This window comes from Volvox carteri (assembly GCF_000143455.1).
Source record: "Volvox carteri f. nagariensis unplaced genomic scaffold VOLCAscaffold_89, whole genome shotgun sequence".
NCBI lineage: Eukaryota > Viridiplantae > Chlorophyta > Chlorophyceae > Chlamydomonadales > Volvocaceae > Volvox > Volvox carteri.
Window position 1 is genome coordinate 33,767 of NW_003307632.1, and position 12,563 is coordinate 46,329.

Consider the following 12,563-nt stretch of genomic DNA (forward strand, 5'->3'; position numbering starts at 1 on the left):
CTGAGGATCCCCGAGGGAGAGTGATGGTGGGCTGGTAGGGGAGGTAGAGGGGAAACATTCCGCTATGACGCAGGACGCGAAGGAGGGTACAACGGACAGGCGCGACTGCCGACCAACCCACGTACCAAACTGCCGTAGCGGTCCGAAAAGGTTGGGGGGAAAGGGAAAGGGGAGGGAGGTGGCTACGGTCGGTAGGAGGCAGGGCGCAACGCAAGGAGGAGGTTTCTGCCAAGGGCAGCGGAAAGCACGGGGACCCGCACCTCTCCCACCATTACCCTCTCTCCTGGCCAAGTCCCCAGCCCTCCACCACCCCCGCGGCCCCGCACACACCCCCGCCCCCGGTACCTGCCGCCCGGGTACCAGCGTCCTGCCCAGACGAAACACATGCCGTGTCAGTTCACGTGCGTCCACCGCCTGAGCAGCCGCCTGGTTCCGGGGCCGCGACCAGGACCAGGACCACACACCCCGGCCTGCTGTGGAGGCGGCAGCCCCGGTGGCGCCGGTGTGGGGGCCGCCGGGTGCACTGGCGGCACCAGCACCAGCAGCAGCAGCAGCAGCAGCAGCAGCAGCAGCAGCAGCAGCAGCAGGCCCCCCTGGCGCTGTCACTGGTGTCGTACTTGCCTCCCCGGCCACACGGGCGGCTGCCGTGGCGGCGATGTGGGAGAGCTCGCAGGCTGGACACCACCTGGAACGGGGTGGGAGGGCGGGAGGGCGGGAGGGGGAGATAGATATAAAAGACGGGGAGGGTGTGGGGGGGGTGCTTGGGAGGGGGGAAAACGAGGTGGGGAGAGGCCCCTCCCCCGCCTGCCGCCATTCGGGGTTAGATCCCCAAAAGGAGGGAAAGCTACCGACACAGTTCGACACAGGGTAACAGCCACCCCGCCAGCCGAAATCCCCCCTACCCCCCCCCCTATCACCAACTTCGCGACCCCGCCCCTTACCGCGACAGGCCCCCGGGCGCCTCCCCCTGCCGAGGCGCCACACAACCCCCGCAGTGCGCCCCGCTGCGAAGGTACTCCCCAAGGCCTGGGGTGGCCAGGAGGGCCTGTACGGCAGAGGCAGCGTAGCACGAGTTACCGCTGTTGAGTATTCCGGCAGGGCGCGGCGGCGTCAGCAGCGCGGGGGAGGGTGGCACGGGCCACGACCAGGGCCACTCATTTCTCAAGTCCTCAAAGTCGCCCTCCTCCCCCTCCCCCTCCTCCTTCTTCACCAGGTGCTGCTGATGGTGGCGGTCGCGGTCACGGTCCTGCTGCTGTGGCCCGGGGAGGAGCGGCCCCTCGGAGGAGGAGTTGGCGGAAGAGGAGGGCAGCGGGGAGGTGGAGGACTCGGCGGCGGGCAGGGATGTGGAGGAGGCGGCCGCGGAGGAGGAGGAGGAGGAGGAAGCTGGCGCGCCCAGAGACACCGATACCGACGAGGGAGCGGGGGACACGGGGGGGGGTGAGCTACCGGTGCAGGGGCTCTGCCGCCCTGACCGCTGACCGCCCTGGCCCTCCTCCGCCTGCTGCTGCTGTGGCGGCTGCCCCTGGCGCCCCCGACTGATGTGGGCTTCGGAGCCGACCAGCTGGCCACCCTTGCAGTTCACCTCACTGCCTTTCGGATGCTGCAGGTGCCGGGCCCTTTGTTCCTCTGCGCGCTGGTCCGCCTCCCAGTAGCCGTCAAGGGGAGCGGGTCCAGCGGAGAGGGTGGGGTGAGCAGTTGCGGCCTGAGAGGCAGCTTTCGCAGCCTGCTTCCCCAGTCGATGCGCCAGCAGCAGCGCCCGGTAGCCGTGGCGGCTGAAGACCGGCTGACTCCGGGTAAGGGGGACAGGGAGAGCACCCCATGGTAGCGGCGGCGGCGTTGGCGGCGGCGGAGGAAACGGGCAGCTCAGTTTGGGGTGCCATTCACACACAAACATACAAACATACATGTGGGGCCAGAGCTCCACTGGCTCTACTCGCCCCCTACTGCCCTACTGCCTATCTACCTCCTCCTCCCACCCCACTGACCCTGACCAACTGCCCCCCCTTGGCTGACCTGACCCCCCCCCCCGCTTTTGAACTGACAGGGACAAAACCGGTAACGCCCCTATTCCCCCTGTGCTGCTATTGATGTACCACCTGGATGGCCACCCACCACTGCCCTTTCCTCCTTTAGCTACCACGGCTCGTCCTGGGCCCGCACCTCACCTGGCCGGTGGGCAGCTGCAGCGGCGGGTCCGGTGGGGGCGGTGGGGGGCGGGGCAGACCCCGGGCGGCCCTGTCCCTCTCGGCCTGCTGCAATCGGGCGCACTGAGGCTTGTGGCGCCTCCAGTGCTGCCGCTGACACTCCCGCGAGCTGCCGGGAGGGTATGTGGGGAAGGGGCGGGTGGTAGTGGGGAACAACAGGATGGTGCGGGCAGCTGCAGGATGGGGGGAGGGGAGGAAATGGCTGCGCGAAAGACGGGAGAGCGCGGACTGCAAGGAGGATGGTGGGGAGGAGTATGAAAATAGGAACATGATGGTGGGCTGGGTAAAGATGATAGAGGGGGTAGTGCGCATCCTGATGATGCGGTGAAGGTTGGAGGGGCGGGCGGATAGGCGGGAGGATAGGATATGCCTACGAAGCCGAGCGGGAGCGGAACAGGGTGCCGCGGTTGGGGGGAGGGGAAGCCAAGCGATCGCCGATCAGCTGCCGAGGAAGCAATCCGAAGCAAAGGTAAATAGCGTAACTTTCAAGGCTATGCCGGGTACTGGGATTAGGACCTGGCAACGAAGGCAAGCGTCCCGAAGAGATAGCTCACTTCCCGCCATGCCCCGTGATAGTGCAGGGAAAGCCAAGTAAGTGCCCTCACCAGTAAGTGGCAAGCTTGCAGTTTCCGCAAGTTTTGGGTACTGGTATGAAAGTGCCACATTGCAGGCAGGCGCATTGCGGAACTGGAGGCACTGGATTGTGGGCGCTGCTGCAATCTTCCGTGCCGAGGCTGGCGGCAAGCTCATGATCCGCAGGCTTCCTGTCATTGGCAACCTCCCACCAGTTCTTCTCCATGGCGGCAGCGCGCCAACCCCAGACGTTCCCACCTGGAAGTCCGCGCACGTCCATTACCATACCAAATAATACCTTCAAAACCCTGGACACAGGAGGCAGCGTTAATGCGCTAAAATTGCAAGGCAGCCAAACGCTGAGGAGCCAAACGAGAGCAGCCAAACTAGAGGTGCCAAACACAGAGCTTTTGGGAAATGTTCGTCAGATTGTACAGTCGTAGTCGTTGACGCGTACAAGAAACCACTAGTTTAAACAGGAATCGCACATGTATTTGAAGAATAGAGAAACCTGCTTACCAGGTGACAAGCAGCACTACGGCGCTGACAAGAAACATGGAAAACGGAGTACGTCCCCAGACATAGTGTGCAAGGGGAATTATTTTAATATGCACATCTAATATTAGTAATCCTTCGTGCGGGTGCCATGCTAGAAGGATTCCTGTTATTGTGCTGTACAAAGGCTTGCTCGTATCATGGCAAAGGGCTTTTGCAGGCTCAAGGTCCTGTATTAGAATAAATCTGATTGCGGCGTGGCTGCATGGTGGGTCCTTGCTTGCTTTGGCACTGTTTTGCCACACGGGCTTTGCATCTGAAATGTACGCAGTTCTTTGCGCACGCAGGACGCAGCAGATCTTTCTGACGCACTATCCTCTGGAGAACTGTACCTGTCTGGCAGGTGATTACTTGCTACCTCCTGTGAAGTTCAGCGTCCGCCGGGTTTAGCAACCCACCACTTCCGCTCGCAGGCAGCTCCCGGAGGTGCCAAAACTTATATTCGCGTGCTGTGGGATTCTTCAATTGGACCTATCTGTGAATAGCTTGGTCATTTTGCCGGAAGCGCTCTCAGAACTCAAAGTGAGAGGGTGGGCCCGGGGCCGGCCATAGCCTTATTTCGTCAAATGCCCAAACATCCTTTTCCGCACGCGGGGTTTGTCCTCCTGTTTTACAGCATGACGAGAACCTTGCGTCTACCTGCTGAGTATCTCCGCAAGCTTGTTTGTCATCAACCCCTGACTGTCCTCCAAAGAGCCTCCTTGCAATTCCACTCCATTTCTTCTCCGCAAAACCACGCGTGACCGAAACAGTTCCGAAACATCTTCCTCCAACGAAAATGCCCACGACACCCCGCCAACTGTCAGCTCTCGCAGCAGCAGCATCGCTGCGCTCCCCCCATTCTCTGTGCTCCACCGCCCTCCTCCTCCATCCGCGTAAACGTGGTCGCCTCACCCCCAGAGCCTCACCCACCTCGACGTGTCCTTCAACCAGCTGAGGGACCTCCCTGCTTGCCTGGGTGCCCTCACGGCCCTGACCTGCCTAAAAGCCAACTACAACCAGATTCAGAGGCTGCATCCGGAGGTGAGAGAAAGGGCCTTTGCGGATTTGGTTGCGTAGATTTCGATTAGGCCTGTCGATGCCGTATGTTGTGTTGCTGACATCGCAGATGTCCTCTGGTGCTTCATCTCTATCATCTCCCTCTCCTGGCTGCGGCACACAGACACAGACACACACACAGACACACAGACACACACACCCGCACGCATCGAATCCCTCTCCTTACCTATCAGCGGCGTCTCTCTCCTCACCTGCGCCCCCCTCGTCCTGTCCTCGACATGTTAACCCCACCCCCACCTCCCCTTTGATGCGCCTCCGTGCCAAACCCCCCCTCCCCCCCCCACTACAGGGTGTGTACCACCGACAACCTCCACCCTTTCCCCCCTTTCCCCCCAACACCGCCCACAGGCTCTGTCGGGTCTGGGTGGCTGCCTCCGGGAGCTGCACCTCGGGGACAACGCACTCACTGCCGCCGGCCTGCCCCCCCAGCTGGGTTGCCTCACCCGCCTCGCCCACCTAGACCTGCGCTACAACCACAACCTCACCGCGCTACCGCCCGAGCTGGGCTCCCTCGCACTCCCTCCGACACCAGGACCGCAGTCAGGACGTCAGCAGAGCCCGGGTGCGGGTGCAGCACCCGGCGGCAGTGGTGGTGCACGGGGCAGTAGCAGCAGCAGCAGCACCGCAGTGAAGCCGCAGCAGGGGGAGGGAGCGGAGGGAGGCGGGAGTCTCAGGTACCTCGGGCTGGAGGGCTGTCCGCTGGGGGAGGGCACAGCGGGAGGCAGCAGACCCGGATCTGCCCAGCGGGCGGTGTACCGCCAGTTGCAGGTGGCAGCTTCTGTGGCCATTGAGGCGGCGGAAGGCGCGGGTGGCGGCGGCTGCTCGGCAGCGGAGTACGAAGCGCAGAGTGGGTTGGCGGAGGCGCTGCGACAGCTGCAGCGCCTGGCACCTGCCCGGCCGCCCTCCTCCTCCGCCTCGTCCTCCGCCTCGTCCTCGCTGTCACCAGCACCACTATCGGGGGGTGCGGGACCTAGGGCAGCTAGCGGGGGGCCGGCGGAGCAGCGGGACGGGACGGCGGCGGCGGTGGCAGGGCCGGCACGACCAAAGGCCGCTGCAGCTGTGGCCGGAAGCGGCGGCGGTCGTGTGGATGTGCTCGTCGTGTCCGCAGCTCCGGAGGGCTCAGGAACCCTGGGGGGGGGCCCAGCGGGGCCCCGAGCACCGGCGGGGGTGGGAGCGGAAGGGCACTCCGCGGGGGTGAAGCACCTGCAGCCGTTACAGCTGTACGGCAGCAGCAGCGGCGGCGGCGCCACACTCTTCCCCCGCCATCCCCATGGGGATCCTGAGACACTCCGGGGAGGCCCCCGGTCGCCGCTGACCGACCTGCGCAACAGCCATGCGGACCTGGAGCTGGTGGATGCGGGAGATGAGGAGGGGGCGCAGGGTATTAACATTGTGGGACCGGGGGGGGCGGCGGCGGCGGCGCAGGTGCCGCTGGCGGTGCATCCCGGCGGCAACAGCAGCAGCGGGGGGTGCGGTGGTGCGGTGGCTGCGGCGCTGACCAGTGCACTTGAGGAGCTGTCTGAGCTGCCCCCCGCGGCTGCGGCCGCCATGTACCGGTCTCTAGACGTGGTGGCTGCGGGAGTGCAGGTGGTTGGGTGGGGGGGGGAGGGAGGGGGACATGCATGCTGGAGGAGATAGGAACGACAGTGGTTTCGAGGGGGGTTTAAGTTGTGTGCTGATTGATGAGAAGGTGGGGACCTTGGGCTTGTTTGTTTGTTTGTTTGTTTGTTTTGCCATATATATCCCATGCTTGGTTTGCCCGGATTCAAATCCCCCCGGGGGTTTGGGGGGCAGGTTGGGGGGTTTGGTTTGGGCAGCGAGGTCCTGGCGAGGGGGGTCTGCTGGGCGTGCTGGGTACTTGGAAAGGACATCAAGGTGAAACCTCTTTTCCCCCACCCCATGTAATACTGTTCTTAAATATATGATTTTAATAATATTATGTAACTACTATTTTTTCTAGATGACTTCTATTTAAATTTATTGTCTTTTTCGTCAACTCGCTGCGTTGAAGTTGTGTATTTGCTTGTCCGCTTCCCCCTCCCCCGGCGCCCTGTGGTGTATGTGTGTGTCTCTGGCACACACAGGAGATTCGCGAGGGCCGGCCGCTCTCCCGGGGGGGAAACCCGCACGCCGTAACAAGCGCCGGGTTGGGCCCGGGGGGCCCCGGACCGGCCCCCCTCGCTCGCCCCACAACCACCGCCTCTCGCCCCGCTTCCCATCACCAGCGGCGCCCCGGCAGTAGCTCCTCCTTCCGCCCGGGCAGTAGCAGTAGCGCTAGCAGCAGGAGCAGCTACAGCCTGGACCTGCAACACCCCCCGACGTCCGCCTCCAGACCGGGGAGCAGGCTGGGGCTCTCGAACTATGCGTATCAAGACACAGCCTCAACAACGCAGCCACCACCACCACCACCATTACCACCACTGACGGGCGCGCTGGCACTCCTCGCTGGCGCGGGAATGGGCCCAGCGGCGGTAGCAGCAGCGGCGGCGGCGGCGGGGCAGGGGGCTGCCGGCGGGAGGGGAGGTGGCGGTGTGCAGCGGCCGTCTGGCAGGGGCGGGGAAGCTGTTGCTGCTGCTGCCGCAGTAGCGGCGGCGGCGGCAGGTGCGATGGCGTTTGCGGTTGGTGGCGCCGACTCCAGTGATGGTGGCGGCGATGGTGGTGGCGGCGGCGGCGGCTCGTTTGCGCCCATCACCTTCCCGTTAGCGTCCGGGGTTCGCGGGTTGCTTCGCAGTGTGGGTGCTGCAGCGCCGTCGAAGGGGCCCGCCGCTAAACAGGCCGTGGTCGTTGTTGCGCCTGGGGCTGCCGGAAACGGCTCGGATAGCAGTACTGCCACTGCTGCTACGACTGCGCCTGCTGGGGCATGGAGAGCTGCTCCACACGCCGACATGGACGTGGGGGAGGTGGCTGGCAGGAGGGGGGCGGCGGGTGCTGATGTTGAGGCGGGTGGTGAGGGGGCGGAGCTAGCTGCTGAGCTGGATCGGTTGGCTGTGGTTCGGCGGTTGCTCGGGGAGCGCAATCCGGAGCTGGTCAGGGCGTTGGACGAGCAGGTTTTTGATGAGGGGAGGGATGCGGAGGGGGAGGGAGAGGAGGGGGAAGGGGAGGGGACGAGATAGCCGCGATGTGCCGCGGGTTTGCAGCTAGGGGGCTGAAGTGGGCGATTTTGGCAAAATCCTGAAAAGGACGTTGGTGGTGTTGGTGGTAGTGGTGGTGGTGCTATAGAGCTGGTGCTAGAAAACTCGAGGTGGTAGTTTCTTGTTCGGTAACGAGCCCTCACGGGCCCTTATGTACTTGTCCCTCGCTCGCGCTTCCTCAGCCCCCTTCTGATTTGTTTCTGACCGGCCAACCGATTGTCGAGAGGGGGTGGCCGTTAGTTGTGCAGCCTTGTGTGACTGCGGGGGGCGGGACTTACAGGGCTGCGGGGGGGGGGGGGCACCGAACCTGCAGTGGCAGGTAGGCAGTCATACTTTTACAATGCTTCATTGTCGGCCCATCAGCATGTTTACATATTATGATAATTCAACACAGTCCCGCCACAGTGGCTGCCATGCTATTAATACCAGTGCCATGCAGCAACAAACGGCAGCCGCATCACCCGGGGCTTTGCTTACCCCGCCCTCCCTCCCCACCTCCCCACTCGTTCGTGGTTCGTCTTTCCCCCCCTGCCTCCCGCCTCCGGAGTCCAGCGGCCACTGATAAGCCGCACGACACAGCGCGCCTCGCTACAGGGGTCTGCAGCTACAGCAGCCTAGGCCTGTATACCACCCTATATACCATGAACCTACATAAAACGATCTGCTTCTTGGTCCTACCGGTATACCCTAAGATGACCCTGCTGTCTAGATTGAGGGCACAACCATAGATATCAGAGAGCATGCTGCCTCCGCAGTTTCCAGGGTGGCAAGCATGAGCAGTTTGCAGGCTTGTACATTGGCGACAAAAGATCGCACGTCGGCTGGTGACAGATATGGCAAAGGGTGATTGGGCGGGACTTGTTTAGACACAGTGAGGAACTCCCTGACAAGTGGGTTGTGCTGCACACTCCATCCCAGCACTTCCTGCAGTGCCCAGGGCAGCATGTTGACCCAGCACATGGAGTCCTGTGCCCAATCCAAGCCAGCACTTCCATGCAATGCTGCTGTCGAAGCTTGCCGGTGACAAACCCATAGGCAGCTGAAAAGAATCCAAGCCCGACGTCCACAAGGCCTAATCACAGCTGGTTGATGGTGTCGAGTGACACGATGGCCTTGGTATAATCTGGAGGATGGAAGACCAAAAACTCTGCCCGCTCATTGCCAATGTTCACAGGATGCAGGGGAGTGCAGTGCAGACACAGGCGCCACAGGCCATCAGGTGTGGTCATGCTGCCGGCATGCAAGCTGTTGTGGAAGGAGTATGGCGCAATGCCGGCACCGACAGGCTGCACAGTGGCCCATCACTTGAGGTCATCATGGAGGTTGGTGCTGGTTACACTAGTGCAGTACTGCACACAGTGCACACCACAAGTGCACTGGCCAGCAGCATGCTTGTGACAGTGCCCCAAGTGGCCAGCCACTCGGAGATGCCAAGGCTGTGGCCCGGGCCACTGCACCAGGATGCTCTGAAGTACCCAGGTACACGTTACTCACGATCTGGTACGGCAGGACTGGGCGATGGCATTTCGGATCAACGATGGTGCTGCTGGCGCTTTGGCTGTGCAGTGGCCCACTTGCACTGCTGCGGCTCCTCCTGCTGCTGCTGCTGCAGCGGTGCTTGCTGTGATGACTGCTTTGCTGTGATCACTGCTGTATCGCCTCAAGCAGCCGCCACATCTCAACCACAGGTCTATGCTGATCAGCCCATTCTGCCAAGATCTGCTGCACAGTGAAGTCACAGTGGCTGTCCATCCCATGCATGACAGCACACACGTGACCAGCCTGCTCGGTTGACGGTGTTTCTGACATGCACAGGCCAACCGTGCAACAAGCTGCGACCAGATGCTGGCGGCATTGCCCTGTCCACACACCCGGCATCATATCCAACAGGCGGTAAGACGCAGGGGTGCCAGTGAGGCCCATCCGCCGAATGAGGTAGACCTCCATTGGTGCTGTGCTGGAGCCCCAATAGCAGACCTGCAGCCCAGCCGGGTTGAACACTGTGAGCACAATGTTGAGAGCACGCCCGAGAACCGTCAGCTCAACATCACCAGGCAGCAGCCGGTGCTGCTGTAGAGCTTCTCCATATTGCTCTGCCGTGCAGGTGCTGGGGAGGCTGCCGGCATGGGCATGTAGCACTTGGAAGCACATTACATCCCAAGACTCGGCAATGGCCCCCACCATGGTCGACAGCAGAATGTCAGGCGAGGGCACATCAGTTGCACCCCCAGTAATGAGTGCATGATGCACGCAGTCACATCCGCATAGCAGAGATTATGCGTGATGTGTCCTTGAGGGACAAACCGGCATTGTCATGATGGTATTCATGCCGGCAAGCCTTGAATTGGAAATAACTACAGTCCATAACTACTGTTCTCCACTTGGCCAAGCTGCATTACTTTTGGTGTGCTTGTCATGACACTCTTGCATGAATATGGCCACTGCATCCATATGACCCGTTGCCCTGCAAGCATCTCGTGCTTTGCTGCAGGGCTTTGCTCTAGGCGGCTACAAGTACATATCCGGTGGTCACACCCTGTCCCGTCTTCAAACCGTCATTCCTCTTGTCCGTGAAAGCAGGCAGTCACTGCTCGGGCTACACCTTGTAATACATGTTTCGGATTCTCATCGTCCACCTCGTCCACTTTACCACAGCGCTTTTTACAGGTCATCAAACGCGCGGGCGCAGCCCCAGCTCTAGATGCATCAAGGCAGGCTGTACTGTGCACTCAAACGCAAAGTTCTTGTTCGTGTACTGCAGCTGCTCTTTCCGTTCGGCATCTATGAGTGATACTTCCTGTTGGTCACACGCGCCCAGCACTACACCAGATCTCTTCGTCCAAGTGGACACTGCAAGCAGTCGTCTTACTCTTCTTCATATAAACGAGCCGTAGCCCCCTTCACATTCCACACTGACGCATGCGCATTTGAGCCCTGTCCAGTACGGCAGCCATCAACACAACAGTACGTTCAATCCTTCCGCTTCCAAACCAGCTGCTTCACCAGATACCCACGATGTTTGTAGACCAACTAATATGGCGCATGTACGACCATGCAAGAAAGAAATAGATGCAGAAGAAACTGCAGATTTATTCTTTGACACCGTGGTACGGCTTCACGGTTTACCAGACACCATCGTCTCAGATCGTGACACCAAGTTTACTGGTGCTTTCTGGACCTCTCTCATGAAGAGGCTAGAGGTGAAGCAGGCGATGAGTACTGCTTTCCATCCGCAGACTGATGGTCAGACAGTAATCGCGTCCTTGGAGACATGTTTGGAAACTACTGTGATCAGGAACCTTCACAAAGGGAGATATACCTCGGACCTGCTGAATTTGCGATTAATAACTCGAAAAATCGTTCGACAGGAGTTAGTCCATTCTTCCTGAACTATGGCTATCATCCTAAGACCCCTGTACAACTCGAACTCGGTGACACAGTTCCCGTTGCTAAGGGTTACGTCGATACGTATGCCAAGAAACTAGCCGCTGCTACATCTGCTTTGATGGCTGCGCAAGATCGGATGACTAAGCAACAGAATAAAGGACGACGTGATGTGTCGTTTACTGGAGGACAACAAGTCTTACTCAGTACGAAGAACTTAACCCTTCAGAAAGGTTCGAAGAAGCTGATGCCTAAATGGATTGGACCTTTCACGATTGAGATGGGTAGCAGTCACGAATGAGTGGCCCAAACGCGGATTAAACAAGTAAAATTTCTTAAGTTAACTTATCATCACAGTTTCCCTCATATAAATTTGAAGTGTCACTGTAGCCAACAAAAAATTGGGCCACTCATTCTTGATTGATCATCATGATGATCAATCCTGCTGCTGCTAGATTGATCCTTCCAGAGGAATATCGTTTCCATAACGTGTTCCATGTATCGTTGTTACGGCCTTATCGATCCGATGGCACTGTACTACCACCTCGACCTACAGTGAGAAGTGAACTTGAACGTTCTACCTCTGTGTGGACACCTAAACGCATCCTAGCTCATGATGAACGAAAGCTCCGAAACCGAACCCTGACACGGTACCTCGTGAAATGGGTTGGTCATGGACATGAGAATAACAGTTGGATTGAGGAACCTGCTTTCCCCGACAGATCTCTTATTGATGCCTATTGGACTGTGCGCCGCGTGGACGCAGGCGTCTAGAAAGGGGGGCAGATGTTGTAGCGCCTTATAGCGTTACAGAGCCAAATCGCAAAGCGATGAAGGCATGGTTGATTAAGACTGATCTATGAACAGTCAAAGAACACCTTGAGATTAATAAGTGTTTCCTAATTAAGGAATGACACTCTTTCAGGGTTCCTACCCTAATCGAACAGACACCTCGGTCTAACCAGCCGTCTGGTGGTCCGAAGGGATACCCTGCAATAAAGAATGCTGTATAGTACCTATAACGCGTTTCAGCCGGGCGAGATATTATGTTTGGTCCGTTACACACACACGCACACACGCACACACACACGGACATGGGCAATCCTACAGGTCGGGACCCCCCTGGGCGCTTCGCGCTGGGGCCCCGCCCAAAAAAAACAACAAGAGAGAGAGAGTTTTTATTACTCTATCTTTAGATAAGAGCCCAGACCTTGGCGGAGCGAATCCGTCCTGTGACTTATCGGTTCGTGCCAACTTCCCGCGCCAACAAGCCCCTACGAGCTAACCGGTGAACCCCCTTCTTGGCTTTGAAGACTGCAGAGAGGGGTGTTCAAAGATGTCATAAAATATCGCTGTTGTGAATATGTATGTATGTATTCCTCGATCCATATGCTTTGGGCCGATGTTGTTACCTGACTGGTTGTTGAGAAGCGGTTTTGTGTGGTTGTGGTGTGTCGTACGCAGGGGAGGGGGTATCTGGGCAGGTGCTTGTTGTGCATGTGGTATCGCTGGTGTGCAGGATGTGACACTTTGTGCGTGCGTTGGTGCCGACTCGCCGACTGATCAGCAGCGCCTTGCCCTGCTGTGATGTGCTGTGTACAAGGGAAGCGCCTTGTAGGGAAAAAAATACAGAAGTCCCTAATATTATTAGCCGACG

At 59.5% G+C, this 12,563-nt stretch overlaps 2 protein-coding genes across 2 annotated transcripts in view; one reads left to right on the top strand and one right to left on the bottom strand.

Annotated features, from left to right (window-relative positions):
- Positions 1–3,537: 3,537 nt before the first annotated feature.
- Positions 3,538–9,658, top strand: VOLCADRAFT_99490 (uncharacterized protein; the record flags this gene model as incomplete). Its single annotated transcript, XM_002958214.1, has 8 exons — positions 3,538–3,540; positions 4,233–4,355; positions 4,740–5,978; positions 6,617–6,992; positions 7,123–7,291; positions 8,697–9,001; positions 9,338–9,415; positions 9,627–9,658. The coding sequence occupies 8 exons, from the start codon at positions 3,538–3,540 to the stop codon at positions 9,656–9,658; spliced, it is 2,325 nt and encodes a 774-aa protein (XP_002958260.1).
- Positions 9,659–12,187: 2,529 nt separating this feature from the next.
- mapkk1 (mitogen-activated protein kinase) overlaps positions 12,188–12,563 on the bottom strand; it is a gene marked incomplete at both ends in the record, with an annotated part of 7,154 nt that continues 6,778 nt past the window's right edge. The window contains one exon of the mRNA XM_002958240.1: positions 12,188–12,220. Within this exon, the coding sequence (XP_002958286.1) occupies positions 12,188–12,220 (33 nt within the window). The remainder of the gene's footprint in view (positions 12,221–12,563) is intronic.